The 25,650-nt window shown below is 44.5% G+C and overlaps 1 protein-coding gene across 1 annotated transcript in view; it reads right to left on the reverse strand.

Moving 5' to 3' along the window:
- LOC130478222 (multiple epidermal growth factor-like domains protein 6) overlaps positions 1-25,650 on the reverse strand; it is a 239,285-nt gene that overhangs the window by 193,833 nt on the left and 19,802 nt on the right. Inside the window, 1 exon segment of the mRNA XM_056850373.1 lies at positions 16,749-16,769. Coding sequence (XP_056706351.1) covers positions 16,749-16,769 — 21 coding nt within the window.

Below are 25,650 nucleotides of genomic sequence, written 5' to 3' on the forward strand. Positions count from 1 at the left end.
AGGAAGTCTCTATTTTGGGAAAGTAATAATGTATTTCCCCGAGATTTAAATTATATTTGCTTGAGCCATCCATTCATTATACTAGTAATATTACATCCTTCCTACAATGAAAAGGGTTTTAAGTTTTTTGTAGGTCACTCCCGTTTTGAGATTCCAGATGGGTAACTGGGTCAATGTGTGGGAACAAAGTAAAACAGTTCGTAAAGACTAAAAAAAAACAGTTATGCTGGATTAAATTGTGTTAGTCTTTAGGGTGTCGCTATATTCTTGTTTTATTTTTTTCTAATTTGGAAAAAAAGAAAACATCCTAGTCCTTCCATCAAGTTTTTCCAATGTTTGTGTCCTCAAACTTCCAGCATGAATGAAACTCTGATCTGGTTCGATTCCCCACTCCTCCACATGAGCAGAGGAGGCTAATCTGGTGAACTGGATTTATTTCCTCACTCCTCCACATGAAGCCAGCTGGATCACTTTGGGCTAGTCACACTCTCTCAGCCCCACCTACCTAACAGGGTGCCTGTTGTGGGATGGGAAGGGAAGGTGATTGTAAGCCGTTTGATTCTCCCTTAAGTGGTAGAGGAAGTCGACATATAAAAACAAACCTTCTTCTTCTTAGATGTTTACCATCGTTCAGAGCATCAGTAGAATATTTTTTAAAAAAAGGTGATATTGGCTATGGTGTTGTTTCCACTTCTGTGGAAAACCTGGAAGTGACGTAGGGTAGCTCTACTATAGAATTGTTACTGTAGAGGTTTTACCCCAGAACTTTTGGCAATTCCTAGAGCTGCCCTATGTCACTTCTGGAAGTGTTGTTACCACATAGCTGATGTCAACGCTCCATCTCTCCCTTCTCCCAACCCTCTCAAAGTATAAATTAACAAACAATGTGAACACATGAACACATGACACTGCCTTATATTGAATCAGACCCTTGGTCCATCAAAGTCAGTATTGTCTACTCAGACCGGCAGTGGCTCTCCAGGGTCTCAGACAGAGGTCTTTCACGTCACCTACTCGCCTAGTCCCTTGAACTGGAGATGCCGGGGATTAAACCTGGGACCTTCTGCATGCCAAGCAGATGCTCTACTACTGAGCCACAGCCCCTCCCCCTATGTGGATGCCCCCTGCGAAAACTCAGCTTCCTCTTTGCTGCTATTTGATTGCAGAGCTAGGATCACTTCCGGGCTAAGCTCTCTTGCAAACGGAGCCATGCACCTCCTCATTCATTTCTTTTAAAAGTACTTACTCTCGCCTCTAGGCAAGGAAATTACATCAATTAATCTCGACACTGATAGGGTAACCCACTTTAGGGCACAGCAGAATTTAGCTTTAAGGGAACGGTAATTAAGAGCAAAAAACTGATGAACAGAAGCAGCAAGTTTCTGGGAGCCGGTCATTAAAGCAGAGACAGCGTTATCTGCCTCGTTGTTTAATAAGATTTATTAGGCCAGTGTGTGTGTGTGGGGGGGGGGGGGAATTAAATAGCAACCCAAAAGGTGAACACATTATTCATAAAGTATCAGGTGAATCATTCCACTTTCTTAACAGGCTTGCCCAAGCCCGGATTTCAAGGCCGGAAGGATCTCTCCGATTCTGCTAATTTGACTCTTTTTAGGACACTCTTTTAGGGATGCGTGAAATCTTCCTGTGTATTGCTGCGGATACTTCCATCTTGCTGCATGTGGATTTCTGCCAAAGTGGTTGTGCAGCTTTTGCAAGGGTAGGATTTTTTCTTCTTATTTGATTAGCCCAGCACATGTGGGCAGAGATCCCCATTGAAAAGCAAGAGGATAAGGGTTCCGTTTTAATGGCTGTAGTTTGTTTCATTGATGATGTTTAGAAGTTTGACCGATCAGGAAGACCGTAGTCTGTTGCTGGACAGACTAGACCCCTGGCTACAAGTCAGAAAAGGGCAGAATAAAAGGAAATGCTGGAGGAGAAAGTGGAGCGGCAGCTTTAAGAAGGACAGAAGAACCTTGCATTAAGAATCCTGCCTGTGTCGTCTCCTTGCTGCACCAAGCTACACACCAGGATAACCATGTACTAGCATGCAGCAATGAGATTCAATATTTGTTTGAAAGAAAGACAGAGAAAATGTTGTTCCACCACAGCAACAGGGGGGAAAACCCTCAAGGAGCACCCCAAGGGGTTTGGGGTGGGGGCTTTTAATTGAGGGAGTTCAATTTTTTTAAAGCAAGTACAATACTTTGAAGTATGAATATATAAAGCTGTGTTAAACCAAGGAAAGTCCTTGATTGATCTAGTCCAGTACTATCTAATCTGATCAGCAATGGCTCTCCAAGGACTTCTGTTGCAGCATTGTCTGAAACACAGGGAGCCCACCCCCAAAGTGCATGAAACAGGAAGAATACTGTCCCCACTTCCATCAGTGAAAATCCTCTCTGGGATCCAACCCACAGAGTCTGCATTGGGTTCAAAGAAGCACTATTATATAGATGGAGGAGGGACTTATGGGAGCAATTAATGGAGTACACTAGGCTTAACTATTTTAGTTTTTAGGTTCTTTTTTGTTTTCGTTTTTGGCCTGGCTTTTTATAGTTACTGCAGATTATTTAATTGAAGTTGTTTGGATTTAAATAAAATAACAATTCCTGGTTCTGAGCTGCCACTTTACGTTTTTAGTTTAACAGACTGATTCCCCGAAGGTTCATCCTAAATGTTAGCAGTCCCCTGTTTTGGGGGGGAATCATTTCATTCTGGGACTGATCAGATTTCAAAGTGAAAAATGCCCATTTTGCCTTTCTTTTAGCCATGTTTCCCTTCACCACAAAGAAGACTCATGTGCCACTGCAGTCTAACAAATGTATTGTGGCTTGAACTTTTGTAAGCCATCTCATCAAATGCAGGAATACATCATTAGGAACTCCCCCCCCCCTCCAGAAACTCTTCAGGGTGGGGGAAATGCAGTGGTAAATTATACCCTAACAAGCAGCAGAGACTCCCTATTAACATTCATATTTCTTTTACACCCTGACACATTTTAGATTCATAATTAGTCTCATTATTGTCTCTTGACAATTCTTAATTGATTTGCTATGATTACTTCCCTGACAAATGGTGACAATTAAGTTAAACAAGTTAGCCCCAGCACCAAAAAGAAAAAACTGACCTGGAACAGAAATCCATTTTAATAAAGCAAGCATGGAGAATAATTTTCTTCTAAGCAAACAGATTCTGATTTGTCTGAATTGACAATGGCTTCCAAAGCCCAAGCCAAAAACCAGCAAATCATGCATGAACACTGTTGCACTGCCTCATGGAAACAGTAGTATTTTACCTATTCCCCCCCATATATCTTTTCAATGATCCATCATGACTATCAGATACAAAAAGAGGGCCAACAGCAAATGATCTGTGCTCAAAAAGTAGACACTTACAAGGTAATGAATGTGGGAAAATGGCGCTGATGTGAGCAGGACCTTTCGCATGGTAGGAAAAGGCAGACTATCTTTTCCAGATGGAGGTTTAATGCATCTAGATGGTGTTCTTTAAGACTGGAGTAAACAGGTTTGGGAAAGAGCATACTGAGAATGGGGGTGGGTGGGAGAAAAATTACAATTGCAAAATGACATTGGGTGGAACAGCCAGAAAAAAGAAGACAACTCCAGTTCGAAAGCCAAGGTGAAGAAAAAGCACCATGTGCAGGCAGCCTAACAAAACCTGGGACAATATCCAGCTTTCCTACTGAAATATTTATTGGAACATACTCATGACCTGACATCTGGATTGTCCACTCACATAGACCACTCCTATGAAGAAATAATGCTTCAAAAATTACACTTGGCTGTCAGAAGTAGAGCTTTTGAAAAGCACAAAACCCCAGTCTGAATAAAGGAACCACATTCCTACCTCCTCCACTTTTACACTTGGGCAGAAGAAGCACTCAGGGGTGGGAAAGAAGATTTCATCACCACTGGCTTAACTTAAAGTCTCTTCCTCCTCCTCCCCCAAGTTTTTGGTGGCAAAGTACTCCGTGAATGCTCTGTGGATGTAGAAAAACAAAGGAACTGATAAGCTCTTTTTTGAAAAAAGGTGTCCAGTTCCCTGCCAGCCCAATAATGACCTGACCTGGTTGGCCCAGGCTAGCCAGATCTCATCAGATCTCAGAAGCTAAGCAGGGTCAGCCCTGGTGAGTATTTAGATGGGCAACCTCCAAGGAACACTAGGGTTGCGACGCAGAGGCAGACAATGGCGAACCACCTCTGAATGTCTCCGGTCTCAAAAACTCTACAGGGTCGCCATAAGTCAGCTGTGACCTGACGGCACACACACAAATGAGCAGGAAATGCAAAGCAACGTATTATGCAGACCAAGTTCTAATAGATGTTAGAAAGGAAAGGGAGAGTTTAAAAGCCAGGTGGAGCAGCCACATCATCATAACATTTAGTTTGGCCCCCAATTCCCACTGAGGTCACCAAGACTTAACAGAACTTTCAGTTTGGCCTCAAGTCCCATTAAGTCACCAAGATATACCCAAGCACAAGCAGCAGCCAAGCCACACCTGTGGACAGGATGATCGTCCATGTGCCTAATGGATTTCTAAATTAAGTTGCCCAGTATAATTCCCCTTTCTTCTCCTTCCTGCTCATCTATGCTGCAGTGAAAAGCTGATGTCGCACCAGTAATAAAAACAAGTTTGCACCAAACACACTCCTCACTTATCTTTGGGAAGAAGATATAATTCACTTTAATTTGGGGGAAAGGTATCATTTCGTGCTGCGACGAATACTTGGAGCACCTGTGTTTACGAACATTACGGAGGGAAATGAGATAAAATGAAGAAGCGAAGCGAGCAAGAGACAACGGCGATCGCCAGGTGTCTAATTAAACACAGGGAAAATGGAAAGAACAAGAAGGTTCTCTCAACTGCTTTTCACAAGGCTTTATTTAATATTTTCACAACTGCTTTCTGACTAGTTACTAATGGAGGTAAAACAGGCCATAACTTGTACAGCTTTAACACCCAAGTCCAAAAATCAAACGATCTTCATTTAAAAGATAAAAGGCTTCTCCAGGGACTACAGCCATTGTCATGTTAACAAAAGCATCAGATAAACAGCTTGTCATTCAATCTCTCTCTTTCACCTTAGTTATCCCCTAGTGTTGATTTATATGCAGTCTGTGGGAGCGCAGGATTGCTTGTTTATGCCAGGCAACAATCAGCAGAGACAGTTCTTCTTGGAATTTCCAATCCCAGCAACAAAGACACAAAGCTGTGTAGAGAACTAGCTCGTTGTAGCTCAATGTCAATATATAAAATAAATATGTAAAACAAAAGTATCTGTCCGTCCATCCGTGGCATACATAACTCATCAGAAAATGAAGCTAGGAGCCTCAAAATTGGCAGCTGGCTTCAGGATGACCACGGGAGTTGCAGCTGGCTGGAGAGCCAGCATGGTGTAGTGGTTAAGAGCAGTGGTTTGGAGCGGTGAACTCTGATCTGGAGGTAATTGTTGGTTATCAAGTCTCTGATATAATGCCTTTTTAATTAAGCGACAGGGATCCCAAGGCTACACTGTCAGTGGCAAGATTTATTTCAGTCCTTATATCCCGCAAACATTAGATTTACGCTGCTCAAGATCAATGGATCAAGAAGCTTCTAAGGGATAAAGGAAGGAAAGATCCAGGTTAGGGAACTCCTGGAAATTCCAGGATGGAGCCTAGGGAGGACAGGGACCTCAGTGGAATACAATGCCATAGAGTCCAGCCTCCAAAGCATCTGTTTTCTCTAGGGGAACTGATTTCAGCAGTCTGGAGATGAGTAGAGAATTCCAGGGGATCCCCAAGTCCCACCTGGAGGCTGGCATCCCTATTCCCATCACTGGTACACACAGAAAATATATACCCTTCAGGCACAGTGATCTACACATCTGAAGTGGCCCTCAATCTCACTGTAAAAAAACACAGCAACATTATTCTAAAAGGGGGGGAAGATATTTAAAGATACACACACCAGAACATGTTTTTTTTTTTTTTAAGTTGGAAATTATTTCTTCTTCCCGTGTTGCTGAATAAATGAATGGCCAATTCCGGGGAAGGGGGAGTGTAATTGAAAAATCAGATCATAAGCACTCCACAAACTGGTAAAGAAATCGGGCTCTCCTTTTGCTCTTAAGCCCTTTTTCCTTTTCCCCATTATATCGAGTTACCATCTAAATCTTCCCAAGCCACTGTAGAACACAAGCGAAACCCCCTCCCCAGTTTAAGAAATGTTGCAAAACAGAGACATGAAAATGTCATCAAGGAGGCCTACCTTCAGTGAGAAATCACAAATGTTTTCTGATCTCCGAAGTAAAGGATTTTTTTCCCTACTGTAAGCTACAGACTAAGTTCTGTGATCTTAGGCAGATCATTGGGGGAGGGTAGGAAGGTTTGCATCAGTGTTTGGCTCTCGTGGCCCTTTCTTACATGCCCGGGGTAATGCCGATCGCCCCTTTGGGGTCAGAAAGCAATTTTCCTCCAGGCCAGATTGGTCATGGATCCTGGAGGATTTTTGGGGGGCCATCTTCTGGGCATGGAGTAGGGGTCACTGGGTGTGTGAAGATGAGGCAGTTGTGAATTCCCTGCACTGCCCAGGGGGTTGGACTAGATGACCCTAATGGTCCCTTCCAACTCTATGATTCTATGACTCCATAACTGAACAAGCTCTAATGGCCCGGGTACTGTTTTCAACATATTCTTTCTCTGTAACCTCCAAGCCAGAGGGTCTGAGAACTGTCTACCTTCTAGGAATGGTTTTCAGTTCGACCTTTATGCCTCAGAGCCCCCGTGCATTGTGAAGGATTCCAAGGATTCCATGTTCTAGGATGCATCGTTTAAGCAGGGCACTCAGGCAGGCAAATTGTGCCTCAGAGCTGCCTTATAGGAAGCCATTTTGTACATCATCTTCTTTCTGAGCAGCTCCTGATAAGCTTTTGACCTCTCCCAAGATTCCACTGGTTCAGAACACATACTCTCGATTCATCCTCTTTTACTTGTATTAATTTTCAACCCACTCATGCACCCGGCTGCTGCCTACCCCCAATGCCTGCCTGAACAAAATGACTCACATCACCTCTGGGAACTCTCAAACCTTGACAATTGAGAAGAGCATGATGGTTACTCCATGCCTCTTCAATAATGCAGAAATGGAGGAACCACCACAACGGAAGAATCAAAGCAGCACTTCCCTGTCCCAATCCTGCTGCTCATACTTAGGGTCTTCTTTGAAAACACGTAGGTTCTTCCTAAGCAATTCTTCCACTCCTTTCTCAGCACACCTGAAGCTACTATATTCCACTGGTCGATCAAGATTTGACTGCTTTGATTGGCAGCCACTCTCCAGGTGGAAGTCTTTCACAGCCCCCACTACCTGATCATTTTAACTAGAGATGCCAGGGATTTACCTGGGATGTTCAGCATGCCAAGCAGATGCTCTACCACAGAGGTGTCAAACTCATTTGTTATGAAGGCCGGATATGACATAAATGCCACTTGGTTGGGGCCACGCCAGCCCAATCGGGACTTGAGAGGTGGCTGCCTCAGCTGGCTTGATAAGAGCTCTCAAGGGGCTGGATACAACCCCTGGGCTGTATGTTTGACACCCCTGCTCTACCACTTAACCATGCTCATCCCCTTCCATAGGAAGGAATCTTAAAGGAACATTAGCCAGATTGCTCTGTTAACATCAAAAACAGGGGAGGGGCCATGGCTCAGTGGTAGAGCATCTGCTTGGCATGCAGAAGGTCCCAGGCTCAATCCCCGGCATCTCCAGTTAAAGCGACTAGGCAAGTAGGTAATGTGAAAGACCTCTACCTGAGACCCTGGAGAGCAACTGCTGGTCGGAGTAGACAATACTGACTTTGATGGACCAAGGGTCTGATTCAGTGGAAGTGTTCAACCCCTATTTGAACTTGAGAAAACATATTCACCCTTTACAAAACAATTCGCTTTCTTCTCTAAGCCATATAGCAGAAGGCACATTCTTAGCAAGGCTTTGTTAACAGAGTTCTCTGCTTTTCTAATGAAAAGATCCCAGACTCCAGGGAGCAGCCTTCTGTTTTGTTTAATAGTTACAATTTAATAAAGCAGATATAATCCAGAGAGGTCTTCAGGGATACACATGCTGGATAAAATCCATGTGTGTGTTTTCAGCTCTGTTCCAAGAAGGCTACTGCTTTTATTCTCACAGGACCAAAAATTTTATGTACGTAGAACAGTTGTTGGTTTTTTCTCTTTCACCATTTACTTATTAAGCAATGATGGAAGCATTCAACTCTTATCAGCTATTAAAAGCCTGTTCAAGCAGGAGATGGGAGAGCCTCTGAGGGTTCAGAAGGTCAACTCTGTTGAACATCTGAATATTATCCAAACCACTTAAATGAAATCACAGTCCATGGAAAACACACAGTGTGGAAGGCAGTGTTATGGTACTAGTGGGTTATAAACTAGTGGGTGCTCACACTTACCCTTAAGTAGAAGCCACTGGAAACATGCAGAAATAAAAGTTCAGATCTTAATGTGCACTTTTGTTGATGGGTCAAGCCGCAAAACCTAATTAAGGTATGGCAATGGATAAAATTACTAGTGCTTTTGAAAACAAAGCCAACGGTGCACCGGATTGTGGTTCCAATGTACACATTAAGCTCCTCCAGCCATACAAGTTTTCTTCCCCACTACTGGAAAGATCAACTAGAATCATAGAGTTTGAAGGGATGACCAGGGTCATCTAGTCCAACCCCTTCACAATGCAGGAAATTCACAACTACCTCCCCCGCACACACCCAGTGACCCCTGCTCCATGCCCAGAACATGGCCAAGATGCCCTCCCTCTCATGAACTGCCCAAGGTCATAGAATCAGCATTGCTGACAGATGGCCATCTAGCCTCTGCTTAAAACCCTCCAGGGAAGGAGCGCTTACCACTTCCCGAGGAAGCCTGCTCCACTGAGGAACTGCTCTAACTGTTAGAAAATTCTTCCTAATGTCTAGACGGAAACTCTTTTGATTTAATTTCAACCCATTGGGTCTGGTTTGACCTTCTGGGGCAACAGAAAACAACTCGGCACCATCCTCTAAATGACAACCCTTCAAGTACTTGAAGATGGTTATCATATCACCTCTCAGTCTTCTCCTCTTCAGGCTAAACATATCCAGCTCCTTCAACCTTTCCTGCAAGTACAGAAGAACATGAATCCACACTGTGCTGTCTCCGCCTCTGAACAGATCCATCATGATACATGTGAAGAGAACCCTTGATCAGGGTTCCGGAGCCCAACCCACCACTTTGCATGGCAACAGGCCCTTTGGAGTACCCTGTTCTCCTCCCAGTGTACACACAGAGCATCCACGCATGCTGCCCTGAGCATCCCTTGGAACTACTCAAATGTGCTTCATCAGCAAGCCAAGAAGTAGAAAGGAATTGGACCATATTTAGGAAAAACAACTTAAATGACCCAGCCATCAGCAGAAGAATGCATGCCTATTAACGGTTATTGGAAAGGATGTAGGTTTTACCCTGCCTTATGGAAAGGCATTTTCTAGGGAAAAATAATTTGCTGGATCCTCCTGCTTGTGTACACTTCAAACAGTTCACGAAGCCCAGAGAAAAGAGATCTTTAAAAATAAAAGTCAGAAGGGCTAGAAAGGAAGTTCTGACAACTGCTTCTGATCAAATGGCTAAATCAGGGAGCTTTTCAAAATGAGCCCTAAAAAAAAAAAAAAAAGCGTAAGAGCTAACAGGCATTTCCTAAACCAGCAAACACAAAATAAAGTTATCAGAAATCACAGTTCTCAGTTGGGTTGTTATTGTCCCTTCCAGATAAAGCTTGTATTATTATTATTATCATCATCATCATCTGTCAAGTCATAGCCATCTTATGGCAACCCTGTACGGTTTTCAAGGAAGAGTCGGTTAGAAGGGGATTGCCATTGCCTGCCTCTACGTGGCAGCCCTGGATTTATTTGGTGGTCTCCCATCCAAGTAGTTACCAGAGCAGACCCTGCTTAGCTTCCCAGATCCAACAAGATTGGGCTATCCGCATCAGGGTAGTTCTATGTGATAGATTTTTTTAAAAAAAAATGGTCACAATTGCTCAGCAAGAAGAGTATTCTATAAATGAACCCCCAATGTCATCGTGGCAGTGCAGAACAAGTTTCTGTTGTGCTTCATTAAAACCAGGATATATACCACAACCTGAAGTCCCCCCTCATGTCCAAAATATACCCTGCAATGCTGCTCCTGGAGAATGGGGCACCCCCAGGAGTAGCTTAGGGGGAACCAGAGGTCTCTCGTGAGAGAGGAATGATGAAAATCCCCCCCCCTCCTTGAGCTTGTGGAAATCTAGGTGGGATCCAAGCCGGTCATCCCATGACTTGAGCGGTTGTCATTACATTGCAGGTTGCTTTCTGACACAGGCGAAGACGCCCGATGACAAATGGAGAAAAGGTAGCATGCTATTTCACAATACTTTGGTAGATGGCTTGTTATCTGTTATTTCAGTGGCATGTCAGCGGCACCGCTGCAAATTGCAGAAATAACCCTACCTCTAAGAAAATCTTGGGGAGCTGCTCCTACAGCCCTGGTACCAGGGCCAAAGGATTTCAGTAGGAATAGAATTTTTGATTCTTGCTAATTTCAGCTTTCTCATGCTGTCTTCTGCCAAGGATTCACTTTAACGGGGACTCCAGCTGTTAGGGTGCAAAGCGATAATAGCGCAGCAAAAAAACAAAAAACAAAAAAAAAACACCTATATTTTACTACAATGGTAATTGCTAAGACTGCTCTTCCCATCCCTACTGAGCCATTGGTTTTAAAAACATTTTTTTCAGTTAAACGGAAATAACGCAACTGAGTTAATTCCAAGTTTATGTGTCCATCTGAAACATTTTTATCCTGCTGTTCATCCTCAGAACACTGAACGGCGTACATGGTTCTCCCAAACCGCCTTTTATCCCCACAATAAGCTTCATGGTGGAGTAAGGATAAGAACCTAAATTTGCCAGATTCTAGCCCAACATTATGCCACACTGACTATCCTAACCATGTTACCTCTGGTTGGATAAAGTATTTTTTTACTGGGGAAGGATGAACACCAGTATCCCACCGTACCCTCCAAGCCAGAGGAAAAGATGCCTTGAAACCTCAACGACCACAATTTCCAACTTATTGGCAGAACGACTTTTGATCTGGTGTGCTTTGCTCATGCCAGAACACACTCTTATCCTTCACATCCTATAAAAAGGCAATTCCTCTATTGCACTGCAAAACAGAAACAATAGGGGAGGGGCTCTGGCTCGGTGGTAGAGCCTCTGCTTGGCATGCAGAAGGTCCCAGGTTCAATCCCCAGCATCTCCAGTTAAAGAGACTACACAGTTAAAGGGACTAGGCAAGTAGGTGATGTGAAAGACCTCTACCTGAGTCCCTGGAAAGCCGCTGCCGGTCCAAGTAGACTATACTGACTCTGATGGACCTTGATTGTCTGATTCAGTATAAGGCAGCTTCATGTGTTCAATAGAGGAATTGCATCAGACAGTTTTGTGCAGAAGACTGAGTTTCTTGATTTAAAAAAACCCTTATTGATTATACCTAATAGTCACATAGCATTTTCCCCCAATACAGCTGTATGATGGATATTCAAGTGAGGTAGCTTTTTTCCATCGCTGCAATCTTTTTTTTTTTTTTTTTTGCCGTCAAGTCACAGCTGACTTATGGCGACCCCATAGGGTTTTCAAAGCAAGAGACGTTCAGACATGGTTTGCCATTGCTTGCCTCCGTGTCCCACCCCTGGTATTCCTTGGAGGTCCACCATCAAAATACTTGCCAGGGTAGACACTGAAAGTGTGTGACTGGCCCAAGGTCATCCAGCAAGATTCCATGGCAGCGTGCGGATTCGAAGCTGGGTTTCCCAGATCCTAGTCGGACACTTTAACCACTACACCACGTTGGCTCTCTGCATATGCATGCTGGGAAAGCCAGTCCTTGGGGAACCAAGTACAGGTTGGTGTAGCAATCAGATCCCAAGACATATATTGTAAGGTTAAAATTGTCTTATTGGCCTCTCACCTTCATTGCCCAGAAGCCAAGCTCAGGAGCTTACATAGCTAACTGGCAGATCTCAAGGCTGTAGAAAAAATAGTGACACTGATGACTAAATGGATACAGCAATCAAAACTGCATATGTACAGTAAGTAAGTCGATTTCAAGTAGCCAGCTCAAAGTTGACTCAGCCTTCCATCCTTCTGAGGTCGGTAAAATGAGTACCCAGCTTGCTGGGGGTAAAATGTAGATGATTGGGGAAAGCAATGGCAAACCACCCCATAAACAAAGTCTGCCTAGTAAACGTCAGATGTACGTCACCCCATGGGTCTGTAATGACCCGGTGCTTGCACAGGGGACCATCTTTACCTACAGTAATATCATAAAGCAATTTTATCCCAACCCATTACAAACTATGAATAGCAATATGTATATTAAATAATCTTTGTGAAATTATATAAATAGTCAACGTGTATTTGTATTGCAAAATGCATAAGTACATCCAAATCAATTCATAAATGCATATTGACAAATCATCTCAAAATCATCAATAAGACATCATGGAGACATCCAAAGCAAATAGTTCAGCAAATGGCGAGAGGGGAATCCAGTAAAAATCCCATTTCAAAGCCAAATTTCTTCAGTCGCCCAATCATTCGCTTCAAAGAAGGACTCGAAGACGCTCAGTGTAGAGCGCAGGAGCCACTGGACACATAATTGCATAAAATTCACGCTAGCAGATCATCAGTCCAGTATGTGTCTTCAGACGGACAGTGTATTAGCATGTCTTGCTAATCCCAAGGCTGGGCTGATCAGAAACTGTCACAAGACTTTGGAGTTTAGAAGAGTTAAAAAAAAAAAAACATATTACACCACCATCACTAATGCATGATTTGTTCTTTGTGATAGCAAAGTCGGCTTAGAAATGTTTTGCCTGGTTAACACAGCCATACATCTTGAAATGTACTGCTAATAAATCTTACCAGATTTTTTTTTTAAGCTGATATGGATATTTAGTTATATTAGCAGCATGGTTTTAGTTTATTTTCAAGAATTTGTAATATGTATATTTTAGTAATGTTATATTTCCGTTCTCTTTTATTGTTATATTCTCATTTTCTTTTAATAAATATTTTTTAAAACACAATTATTGGAGAGAGAAGTTTGTTTCCTTTCAAATTATACTGTTTTGTGCTTCCCATAGTAGGCAGTTTCAGGGGCAGTCATCCATAAAGCAGGTTTCCTTGGAATGAGAGGACATCAGGGACTTGGGACACAATCCTATGCACATTTTCTGTTAGTAGCCATCTTGGTCTGCAGTAGGAGAGCTAGATTCCAGCCCAGTAGTGCCTTAAAGACCAACAAGATTTTTGTGGTATAAGCTTGAACACATGAAGCCACCTTATACTGAATCAGACTCCTGGTCCATCAGTCAGTATAGTCTACTCAGAATGGCAGTGGCTCTCCAGGGTCAGGTAGACGTCTTTCACATTACCTACTTAACTGGAGATGTCAGGGATTGAATCTGGGACCTTCGGCATGCCAAGCAGATGCTCTACCACTGAGCCATGGCCCTTCTAGCTTCCTAGAGTCAAAGCTCCCTTTGTCAGATATACCCTGAAAATCTTGTTTGTCTTGAATCTAGCAATCCTATGCACATTTACTTATAATATACACCCCTCATTAAAGTCACAGTACATGAGACTGGGCTAGTATAGTGTCGATCATGACAGCCAGGGCTTAGTGCATCAGACTAGGATCTGAGAGACCCAAGTTCAAATCCCCACTCTGCTGTGAAGTTCACTGTGTGTTTGGGCTAGTCGTTCATCTCGGTCTAACCTATCTCAGAGGACAATAAAATAGGGAAAGGATAGCCATGCATGTCATCTTGAGCTTCCTGGAGGAAGAGTGGGAATAAAAACACACCAGCTGAATTTAATTCAATTCATTCTACTCCGCCTTTCTCCCCAATGGGGACCCAAAGTGGCTTACATCCTTCTCCTCTCCTCCGTTTTTATCCTCACAACAACCTTGTGAGATAGGTTAGGCTGAGAGAGTGTGATTGGCCCATGGCCACCCAGTGTGCTTCCACAGCATGAGTGGGGATTTGAACCTGGATCTTCCAGATCCGAGTCCGACACTTTTAACCACCACACCACACTGGGTAAATTAAGAGCCCAGTCCTAATTAGCTGGGGAGGGGCAGTGGCTCAGTGGTAGAGCATCTGCTTGGCATGCAGAAGGTTCAATCCCAGGTTCAATCCCTGGCATATCCAGTTAAAGGGACTAGGCAAGGAGGTAATGCGAAAGACCTCTGCCTGAGACCCTGGAAAGCCGCTGCCAGTCAGAGTAGACAACACTGACTTTGATGGACCAAGGGTCTGATTCAGTATAAGGCAGCTTCATGCGTTCATGTGACCTTCAAGGCAATATCGCATGAACCCATGAAGCTGCCTTATACTGAATCAGACCCTTGGTCCATCAAAATCAGTATTGTCTACTCAGATTGGCAGCGGCTCTCCAGGGTCTCAGGCAGGGATCTTTCGCATCACCTACTTGCCTAGTCTCTTTAACTGGAGATGTCGGGGATTGAAACTGGGACCTTCTGCATGCCAAGCAGAGGCTCTAGCACTGAGCCACGGCCCCTCCACACACAAAAAAGTCATTATCATCCATCCTCCAAAGAATCCAAGATTCTCACTTGATACTTCCTACCTTGGATCAGTGCTGCAAACAAGTATAGAGGACCAAAATAGCTTGGCATTTCACAGACTAGCCACATTCTAGAATTCCTTTCAAAGCAACAACATCGCCTTGGCAGCCCCAAAGCTAGCCAATTCCAAATGCCAGACCTTTTCCTTTGCTGGCTATATTCATGCGTTCCCGACCCACCAGTCATAGATTCCAGTACCTAGTAAGCACTTAGAATTCAAGCAACTCCATCAGCACCATCAGCTAGCAAACTGTACAGAGCCCTGGCATATCTGAAGAGCGAGCTTACCACAACACAGAAATGGATGGCAGCCATCTCAAAGGAAGTCAAATGATAATTACGTCCTCTCTTTGCTTGGTTAAATGTTGAATGATAACACAAAGCATGCTTGGCTACTGTGCCGAGCAGACACCTGCCAGCGACAAACATTTATATTAAATAACTGAACAAGATAACCTTGATCTACGACGCAGGACTAGAAGCGTGCCAATGAGACCTGCTACATCAGGAAGAAAATATTTTTCTTCTACTGTTAAGTGGGAACCCGAGTGTTCCACATGTAGACATTTTCCTGTTGATGTTTCGATAACAGCCATTTCTAAAAAGAGCGGAAAGAGAGACGGCGGTAATGCATTAACATTTTACTGAGGTTTTGTAAATTAATCCTGAGGGAACGCGCAGACTAGCAGAGCGTCAGATAATAAGGAAAACTTGCAGACATGATCCAGTTCAACAGTTGCCAGCAAGCAGGAATCTGCAAGGACGCATTAACATTTATTCATCCCCAGTGTACACAAAGTGTTTTTCATTGGCACAATGCAAAGGAGTGACCCTTAGCATGCTCCATTATCAGCCACTGGCAATAACGACAGGGGGAGAAAATGGAGGCCAGGGTTTGCTGAGCACCCATCCTGATGTCTGTTGTGCCAGTGGGGGCTGGGGAAACATACAGAAGACTCTACTTTAATAATACTGTTCACGTGGCCAATTCGGCCCTGAACAATGTAAAGAAGACTCCAAGCTACGGCCAAGCAGAGTCATGCGCTATCGTTAATTAGTTCAGCCAGGTCAAAAGGATGCATGAGTGGCAGCTACAGATCAACCTGTTGCACATCTTTCCGGCTTCGTGGTGCAGTACAGAGGCATGAACACAAACCCCTGAAAGTCATCCCTGTTTGTGGCGCAATTAAGAACATAAGAGCCATGTTGGATCAAACCAAAGGCCCGTGTAGTCCAACATTCCTGTTCACCCAGTTGCTGCCCAGCTGCCCCTACTTCCCCTTGTACAAATCTATGGTAAGAACCCACTTGGAATACTGTGTACAGTTCTGGTCATCACACATAAAAAGAATACTAGAGAGCTTGAGAAGGTGCAGAAAAGAGCAACCAAAACGATCACAGAGCAACTGCCCTATGAGGAGCGGTTAAAACTCTTAGGGCTGTTTAGCATGGAAACAAGACAGTTAAGGGAAGATGATAGAGGTCTATAAAATTATTCATGGTATGGAGAGGGTGAACAGGGAGGAGCTTTTCTCCCTCTCATAATTCCAGAATGTGGGGTCATCTGCTGAAGCTGGAGGGTGAGAGATTCAAAACAGATAAAAGGAAGTATTTCTTCACACAACACATAGTTAAATTGTCAAATTCCCTGCCCCAGGATGTGGGGCTGGCTGCCAATTTGGAAGGCTTTAAGAGGGAAGTGAACATGTTCATGGAGGAGAGGGCTATCCATGGCTACTAGCCAAAATGAATACTAGTCATGATGCATAACTATTCTCTCCAGGATCAGAGGAGCATGCCTATTATATTAGGTGTTTGGAACACAGGCAGGATGCTGCTGCAGTCGTCTTGTTTGTGGGGCTTCCTAGAGGCACCTGGTTGGGCACTGTGTGAACAGACTGCTGGACTTGATGGGCCTTGGTCTGATCCAGCATGGCTTTCCTTATGTTCACAAGCAGAATGGCTGCAATAGCATCCTCCTGCCCGTGCTCCCCAGCAACTGATCTAAAGAAGCATGTTCCCTCTGGTAATGGAGGGAATGAATGTCCATCACGACTAGCAGCCAATGACAGGCCCATCCGCCAGGAATCTGTCCTCTCCCCTTTAAAAGCCTTCCAAGTTGTCAGCCATCACCACATCCTGTGGCAACAATTTAACTATGCACTGTGTGGTGGCAAGGAGAACACGGCCATGAATCCGAACGCCATACCCCCAGCTGCTAATCCGGAACTGACTTTGAAAGGTGATGGGAACTGAAGTGTTCCTGCAGGAATCATCCACGTGATAGGGATGGCATGACGGGGGCAGCCATCAACACCATGCTAATAGGGACACTTGAGCATCGGTAGACGTGTGAGAAAGAACTGTTGCAGAGAGCCTGGCCTGAGCCCATTAGTGCCTCTGCAGATTTCTGAAGCGTGTTTCCACTACCCCATGGCACAAACTGGGAAGGGGAACACGGGCATAATCTTCTGTAGGTCCAAAGCACTGCTAGTGGTTAAAAGCGGTGGACTCTAATCTGGAGGACTGGGTTCGATTCCCCACCCCTCCACATGAGCGGTGGACTCTTAATCTGGTGAACCGGGTTGGTTTCCCCATTCCTCCACATGAAGCCAGCTGGGTGACCTTGGGCTAGACACAGCTCTGTTAGAGCTTTCTCAGCCCCACCTACCTCACAAGGTGTCTGTTGTGGGGGAGAGGAAGGAAAGGGGGTTGTAAATCGGTTTGATTCTCCTTAAAAAGGGAGACAAAGTCGGCATATAAAAAAACAACTCTTCTTCTTCTTAAAAACTTAATAAGTATCCATATAAGCTAACTTTTGACATCAGCAAATATATAAATATATACTAGGTCAATGCAGTTTTAACCAATCAATATTATGTTGTGGAAACATCTAATAGTTTTTTAACAGTTTAGGTTAGAAAGATTATAAACCCATTCCAGTTATTCATAAACAGTAACTTGTCCTAGAGATGCATTGACAGGCAGAATGGTTACGGCATGTGGTTTGTATGCCTTTTGTTGTATGTTGTTATATGTTTTATAATATGTTGAAAAATAAACAAATTTAAAAAAAAATCTTAATAAGTGGATCTGGTCTACGAACACGTTAAGGTTAAAAAAATGACTGCTGTGAAAAGTGTAAATTCTACCACCAAGGGGGCTGTATTTTCTTTCTTTCAATATTTATACCCCACTTTTCTCTCCAGTGAGAGACCCAAAGCAGTTTACCGCATCATTCACCCCCTCCTCCATTTGAATCTCACAACACCACCGTGAGGCTGGGGAGAGTGACTGGCCCATGGTCACCAAGTGAGTTTCCATGGCAGAGTGAGAATTGAAGCAGGGTCTCCCGAATCCTAGTCCAACACCCAAAGCACTACCCTGCTCTAGTTCAGGACTGACACAGAGTCTCAAACCTCAACCATCCATCTACCTGGGGAAGCTCAGTGCTTTGTTGAAAGGGGGCTCAGCCACTATCAGCTGTTACCATTTTAGCTCAAAGATTCTGTGGAATTGGAAATGAATGTTAATCGATTTTTAAAATGTCGTTAAAAAGTGTAGATCTGCAGTTTCCAAACATTTTGAGTCATCGAGCACTTTTCAGGAGAGAAATTCATCTTCAAGTACTTGAAGGGCTGTTCATATAGAGGATTGTGCTGAGTTGTTTTCTGTTGCCCCAGAAGGTCGGACCAGACCCAACGGGTTGAAATTAAATCAAAAGAGTTTCCGTCTAGACATTAGGAAGAATTTTCTAACAGCGAGGTTCTTCAGTGGAACAGGCTTCCTTGGGAGGTGGTAAGTGCTCCATCCCTGGAGGTTTTTAAGAAGAGGCTGGATGGCCATCTGTCAGCAATGCTGATTCTGTGACCTGAGGCAGTTCATGAGAGGGAGGGCATCTTGGCCATCTTCTGAGCATGGAGTAGGGGTCACTGGTGGTGTGTGGGGGAGGTAGTTGTGAATTTCCTGCATTGTACAGGGGGTTGGACTAGATAACCCTGGTGGTCCCTTCCAACTCTATGATTCTATGATTCATCACAGAGCACTAATTTTCACCAAGCACCTATATACTAAACCAAATGACAGTAGTATTTTTCTTTCTAATCTTGTCATGGAGCACTAGGAGATGTTTCGTGGAACACCAAGTGCTCTGTCGATCACAGTTTGGGAACCGCTGGTGTAGATGTTAGCCGGCCAGCTACTTAATAGATAGGCAATATGCAAATATAAAAACATGTGCAGAAAGTTATCTTTAACGTTTCAAATAGGTTATCCTCATTAGCCACACAGTACGAGCAACGCTTTGTTGCAGGGCTCGCAAGCGCTTCCTACCTCACAAACTAAGCAATGCTCTAATTGCCCAGGAGATTTACAAATGGCAGAACTCTACGCCCATTGATCCAGAGAACAAGGGCTGTCATTCACTGCAAGCCGAACCACTAAATTTGCCATCTTGGGGGGTAGGGGTGGAAATTCATTACAAGCAGAATAAATTATGCCAATTACAGAAATATTTCCCATTTCATTTGAAAACCAAACTGCATTCAAGAGAAGTAGTACCACTTATTTATTATTACTATTTAGCTCTTTCCAAAGCACATTCAATCTACTGGTGCCGTACACATCACCCGTGGGCACTCAGTCCAAAAAGACAGAAGCAGCTTGTCAATTGCTGGGGTATCTTTAAAAAAAAAAAAAAAACAGGAATAACAGCTGGGAGAAAATATTGGGAGGATGAAAACCCAGGAAAAAAATGGCAGGCTTCTTCAAAGAGAAATATCTAGCTGAATAGCCCATGGAAGAGAATTCCAAGCAAAGAAAAGCAGGTGACAAAATTATGAGCATGAAAAAGAGTCCGTTGAAAACATGCAGTTTGAAGTACAAATGAGTATTAGCAGAACAAAGAGCATGAGCAACAGGAATATCTATCTATGATCACCCCATCTAAGCGCAGCATACCGGAAGGAGAAAGAAAACTCTCAAGACTGTAGAAAACCTGAATCGATGCAGAGAGAAATTGTGGGGTGGAGGCAGGCTAACAAACTGAAGCTGAAATCTGACGAGACAGAAGTGTGACAGGGGAGCACTTAAAGTGTCAGCCATTCTGGGTGGGGTTGCACTCACCTTGAAGGAACAGTTGGGGAGTAGTTTTGGATCCAGACTTACTGCTGAATAAGCAGGTGGCAGCTGTGGACAGGAGCCCCTTTTACCACCTTCAACTAGTTAGCTAGCTGAGGCCTTTCCTGGGCACTATGATGCGTGCCCTGGCTACATCTCGATTAGATTACTGCAATGCATTCTATGTGGGGCTGCCATTGAAAAAACATTCAGTAACTTCAACTGGTGCAGAATGCTGCCACCAGGATGTTGACTGGAATGGGTTGCAGGGACTGTATCACTCCACTCTTGGCCAGTCTATACCAGCTCCCAATCTGTTTCTGGGCACAGTTAAACTAGCAGGACCGCCCACTCCCTTATGAACCTACCCAACCATTACAGTTATCTTCCAAGGCCCTGTTTCAGGTGCCTCAGCCTTTTGAAATTCGGCAGGTGGCAATCCAAGAGAGACACCTTTCGGTTGTAGCATCACAACTCTGGAACTTGCAAGGAGACTCTTCTGTCTCCTTCTGTTGCCGTCCTCCACCAGCAGTTGAATAATTTTTTTGTAATCTGTCATTCTTGTCTGAATGGACTTTGATCTGGAGAGCCAGGTTTGATTCCCCACTCCTCCACATGAGCAGTGGAAGCTAATCTGGTGAACTGGATTTGTTTCCCCACTCCTACACATGCAGACAGCTGGATGACCTTGGGCTAGTCACAGCTCTCTCAGCCCGCCTACACCACAGGGTGTCTGTTGTGGGAAGGGAAGGTGATTGTAAGCTGGTTTGATTCTCCCTTAAGTGGTTGAGAAAGTCGGTATATAAAAACCAACTCTTCTTCTTCTTGTCCTATATTGCAATTGTTGTTTTGTGACCTTGGGGTCAGGGGACTACCATGATCAGCACTGGAGGGAAATGGGTTACCTGCATGGTAAGGGACTGACAGATCCCCCTCTGCCTAAAGTATTGTTCCACTGGCAGAAACAGATCATAGGGTACAGTCCAATACGGCCAGGCCAAATAGCAAAAATATAAAATTATGTGAACTTACTTTCAATCCACCCATCCTTAATTCTAAAGATTTGCTTCCTGAGTGGCATCAGAATTCAAGGGGGGTGAGGAACGAAAAACACTACAGGATGCGTGTAACAAAACGCTCCTCTCCTGGCTCTCATCACTATCCTCATTACACTACTGATAGTTTAGGGTGGCAATCCATTTACCACGGCAGTCAATCATTACCCTGCCAGCCTCTTGGCATTATCATTTATCCTGACAAGCGGATAATGGTGAAAACGAGGAGGTTCTGTGACTGATGAGCTCCTGCATCTGAGAAACCTGGAGGCTTGTTTGTATTTTGGGTTCAGAAAGAGGGGACAGGAGGATGGGCGTCGTCATAAAAACCCTCCACTGCTGCCCTACAACGAGCCACATCGAAAACAGAGCAAAAGACACCCGTCTCCTTGTTCCCCATGCTGCTGAAAACTCCTTGGGGAGGGGATGTTGGGGAGGGAACCAGAGTGGTGTGGTGGTTAAGAGCGGTGGTTTGGAGCGATGGACTCTGATCTGGAGAACCGGGTTTGATTCCCCACTCCTCCACATGAGCGGCAGATACTAATCTGGTGAACTGGATTTGTTTCCAGTTTGAGTCTCCCTTAAGTGGTAGAGAAAGTCAGCATATAAAAACCAACTCTTCTTCTTCTACAAAGTGTAAAAAAACATTAAGGGATACAATTAGGGTTGCCAGGTCCCTCTTCGCCACCGGTGGAAGATTTTTGGGGCAGAGCCTGAGGAGGGCGGGGTTTGGGAAGGGGAGGGACTTCAGTGCCATGGAGTCCAATTGCCAAAGCAGCCATTTTCTCCTGGTGAACTGATCTCTATCGGCTGGAGATCAGTTGTAATAGCAGGAGGCCTCCAGCTAGTACCCGGAGGTTGGCAACCCTAGATACAATATTTAATCTCGATTTGAGTCCAGTAGCACCTTAGAAGCCAACAGGAGTTTGGGGGCATAAGTTTCCAAGAGTCAAAGCTCCCTTCAGGAGATATAAGTAGGAAGGGAGATCCCTCAGTCAGAAGGTGGGAGGGGTGTTGGAAAGAAAGGAGGCAGGATGCAAAGGTATAATCCAAAGTACAATGAGCTCGATTAGAGGGGGGGTGGGGGGAGAATACTCTGGAGCAGAAAATTAGCAGCAGTAGTGAGAAAAGAATCTTGTAGCCCAGTTGCATAAAGAGACACGGGGTCCCCTGGTATGTAGCAAGGCCATGATGCTGGAGAATGGGGAGGGTCACTGTGAACTCTACCCTGCATCATTTGCCTCATGAATAATATCTTCCTAGCTGTGTTAAACTCAAGCAGGGAGACGGGAATACAACTACCCATATTATGACCAGTGTGGTGTAGTGGTTAAGAGCGGTGGTTTGGAGTGGTGGACTCTGATCTGGAGAACCGGGTTGGATTCCCCACTCCTCCACATGAGCAGCGGAGGCTATTCTGGTGAACTGGATTTGTTTCCCTGCTCCTACATATGAAGCCATCTGGGTGACCTTGGGCTAGTCACAGCTTTCTCAACCCCACCTACCTCACAGGGTGTCTGTTGTGGGGAGGGGAAGGGAAGGTGATTGTAAGCCGGTCTGTTTCTCCCTTATGTGGTAGAGAAAGTTGGCATATAAAAACCAACTCCTCTTCTTCCACCTACCACCTAATCTGGAGAACCAGGTTTGATTCCTCACTCCCCCACATGAGCGGTGGACTCTAATCTGGTGAACCGAGTTAGTTTCCCCTCTCCTACACATGAAGCCTGCTGGGTGGCCTTGGGCTAGTCACAGTTCTCTCTGAACTTTCTCAGCCCCACCTACCTCACAAGGTGTCTGTTGTGGGGAGGGAAGGTGACTGTAAACCGGTTTGATTCTTCCTTAAGTGGTAGAGAAAGTGGGCATATTAAAACTAACTCCAACTCCTCCTCCCTCTTCTTCTGGCAAAGAGTTTAATCCCCTCTTGCCCAGAGCTGTAGACCTGATCCCAGTCCCCCATAGCTGCTTTTTGCATGCACATCTGATCCCTAGTATCATGGGTAGTTTAGCCCTCAGATAATAAAAATGAGCAACCCTTGTGACCGTGATGCTCCTGTTTAATCTAAATTACATCTATCTGTAATATGTACTTAACAAAAAATGGCAGGGGGCAAGCGCTATCTTAAAACGATGCCTCTTTCACAAAGAAGGGAGCGCATCTTATGTTCTTGTCTTCTGGGATTGAGTCATTCCTCTCTCTGCTCTTCCTCCACTATTGTATACACTGTGGGGCAGGTACCTGTAATGTGGCTTACACTGTCAAGTGCCCTGAATGCTGACAGCATTATATAAATATTACTATTAGTATTAGATTGTTCTCCCAATTCATGGTACAGGTTGCAACAAAAATAGCTTTAAGAGTACTTCACCCAAAGATGTAGAATTGTTTAGACCTCAGCTTTATATCAATAATAGGACTCTCCCCCTCCCCCACCAAAATTTATCTGTAAAGGATGCAAAGGAAATGCCTGCAATCTAACTGATGGATATTGCCTCTCCCATCTCTGTCAGCTTTTCTAAGCTCTATGAAGCTACAAAATTACTGTGAGGGAAAACAGATTCAGGTCAGCAACCTGAATATAAAGTGCTTGCAATACTGGCAAGCGCAAGGAAAGCAATTGCCTGTGAATTCTTGGTGAACCTAAAGCAATTAGATTTACAAAAAGGAAACCGTTAGAAATAAGTTCTCTATAAAACGGCGAACACCAATACCATTCCCATTATTTTAGTACATCAAAGACTGAAAAACCACTATCAAAAATACTTCAGGCCCCGTTAAAAGAAATGGTCGCCGGCTGCCTTCAAGGTGACCGTGAAGAAAAAGTTGGCGTTTTCCAACTCTGCGGCACGAAGAAGATTATCATGGTGCTTTTTAGGGTAGCAGGAAGTGAGCTTGTGAAAGATGCTTGCACAGCACTCTCATTTTCAGCAGCTAGGCCCGCGTTACACCACCACTTCCACCACAAACACAGCACAAACAGCATGGTGGTTGTGGAAAATGCCATCAAGTCGCAGCCGACTTAGGGCGACCCTATAGGGTTTGAAGGCAAGAGACGTTCAGAGGCAGTTTGCATTGCCTGCCTTAGACTTCCTTGATGGTTTCCCATTTAAATACTTAGCTTCTGAAATCTGACAAGACTGGCCTAGCCTAGGCCATCCAGATCAGGGACAAACAGCATACACGTTGCTAAATCCTCATATGCACAATCAGGAACCCCGATAAGCTCTGTTCTTATGCTGTGTGTCCACTGGATGCATATCTGGCATTCATACTTAAGATTTATTGTATTGTCCTTAATTGCTTTATTGATTTAGCAGTCCAAATAGCTCAGACTAGCCCAAGCTCAAAAGTTAAACAGGATCAGCACCAGCTAGTATTTGGATGGGGGACCATGAAGGAAGACCAGGGCTGCTATGCAGAGGTAGGCAATGGCAAACCACCTCTGCTCATCTCTTGCCTTGAAACCCCCCAAGAGGGCTTTAAGAACATAAGAAAAGCCATGCTGGATCAGACCAAGGTCCATCAAGTCCAGCAGTCTGTTCACACACTAGCCAACCTCTAGGAAGCCCACAAACAAGACAGCTGCAGCAGCACCATCCTGCCTGTGTTCCAAAGCACCTAATAACCATAGGTTGGCTGCAACTTGATGACACTTTATTATTTTTATAAATTTACCATTTGTTTTAGGAGCCCCGTGGCGCAGAGTGGTAAGCTGCAGTACTGCAGTCCAAGCTCTGCTCACGACCTGAGTTCAATCCCAACGGAAGTTGGTTTCAGGTAGCCGGCTCAAGGTTGACTCAGCCTTCCCTCCTTCCAAGGTCGGTAAAATGAGTACCCAGCTTGCTGGGGGTAAAGGGAAGATGACTGCGGAAGGCACTGGCAAACCACCGCCTAGTAAACGTCGGGATGTGACGTCACCCCATGGGTCAGGAATGACCCGGTGCTTGCACAGGGGACCTTTACCTTTACCATTTGTTTATTTATTTATTAGTTTTAAACCTCACCCTCACTCCCCTGCCAAAGCCAGGTTTAATGTTTACAATTGTTATGTATCTCGTTCCTCAAGCTGTGATCTGGAGAGACAGGATAGAAACACAGTAAATAAAATTAACAAACAACATTATTTCCTCCTTTTTATCCTCCCAACAATGCTGGAAGTAGGATAGGCTGACAGGCATAACTGACCCAAGGTCACCAAGCAGGATTGCCAGCCTTCAGATGGTACCTGGATATCTCTGGAAGAAGAAGAAGAAGAATTGGTTTTTATATGCCGACTTTCTCTACCACTTAAGGGCGACTCAAACTGGCTTACGATCACCTTCCCCTCCCCACAACAGACACCCTGTAAGGTAGGTGGGGCTGAGAGAGACTGACTTGCCCAAGGTCACCCAGCTGACTTCGTGTGTAAGAATGTGGAAACAAATCCAGTTCACCAGATTAGACTCCACTGCTCCAAACCACCGCTATTAACCACACCACCATGCTGGTTGTCAATTACAACTGATCTCCATACTAGAGAGATCAGTTCCCCTGGAGGAAATGGCCACTTTAGAGCGTGGACCGCATGGCAGCACATCCCAGCTAAGCTCCCTTCCCTCCTCAAACTCCACCCTCCTCAGGCTCTGCCCCAAATCTCCAGGAACTACCCAACCCTAAGCTGGCAACTGTATCGCCCAGCAAGCTTCCATATCAGAGTGGGAGATCTGAGCCTGGGTTTTCCATGTCCTAAGT

This window comes from Euleptes europaea, chromosome 5, assembly GCF_029931775.1.
Source record: "Euleptes europaea isolate rEulEur1 chromosome 5, rEulEur1.hap1, whole genome shotgun sequence".
Lineage (NCBI taxonomy): Eukaryota > Metazoa > Chordata > Lepidosauria > Squamata > Sphaerodactylidae > Euleptes > Euleptes europaea.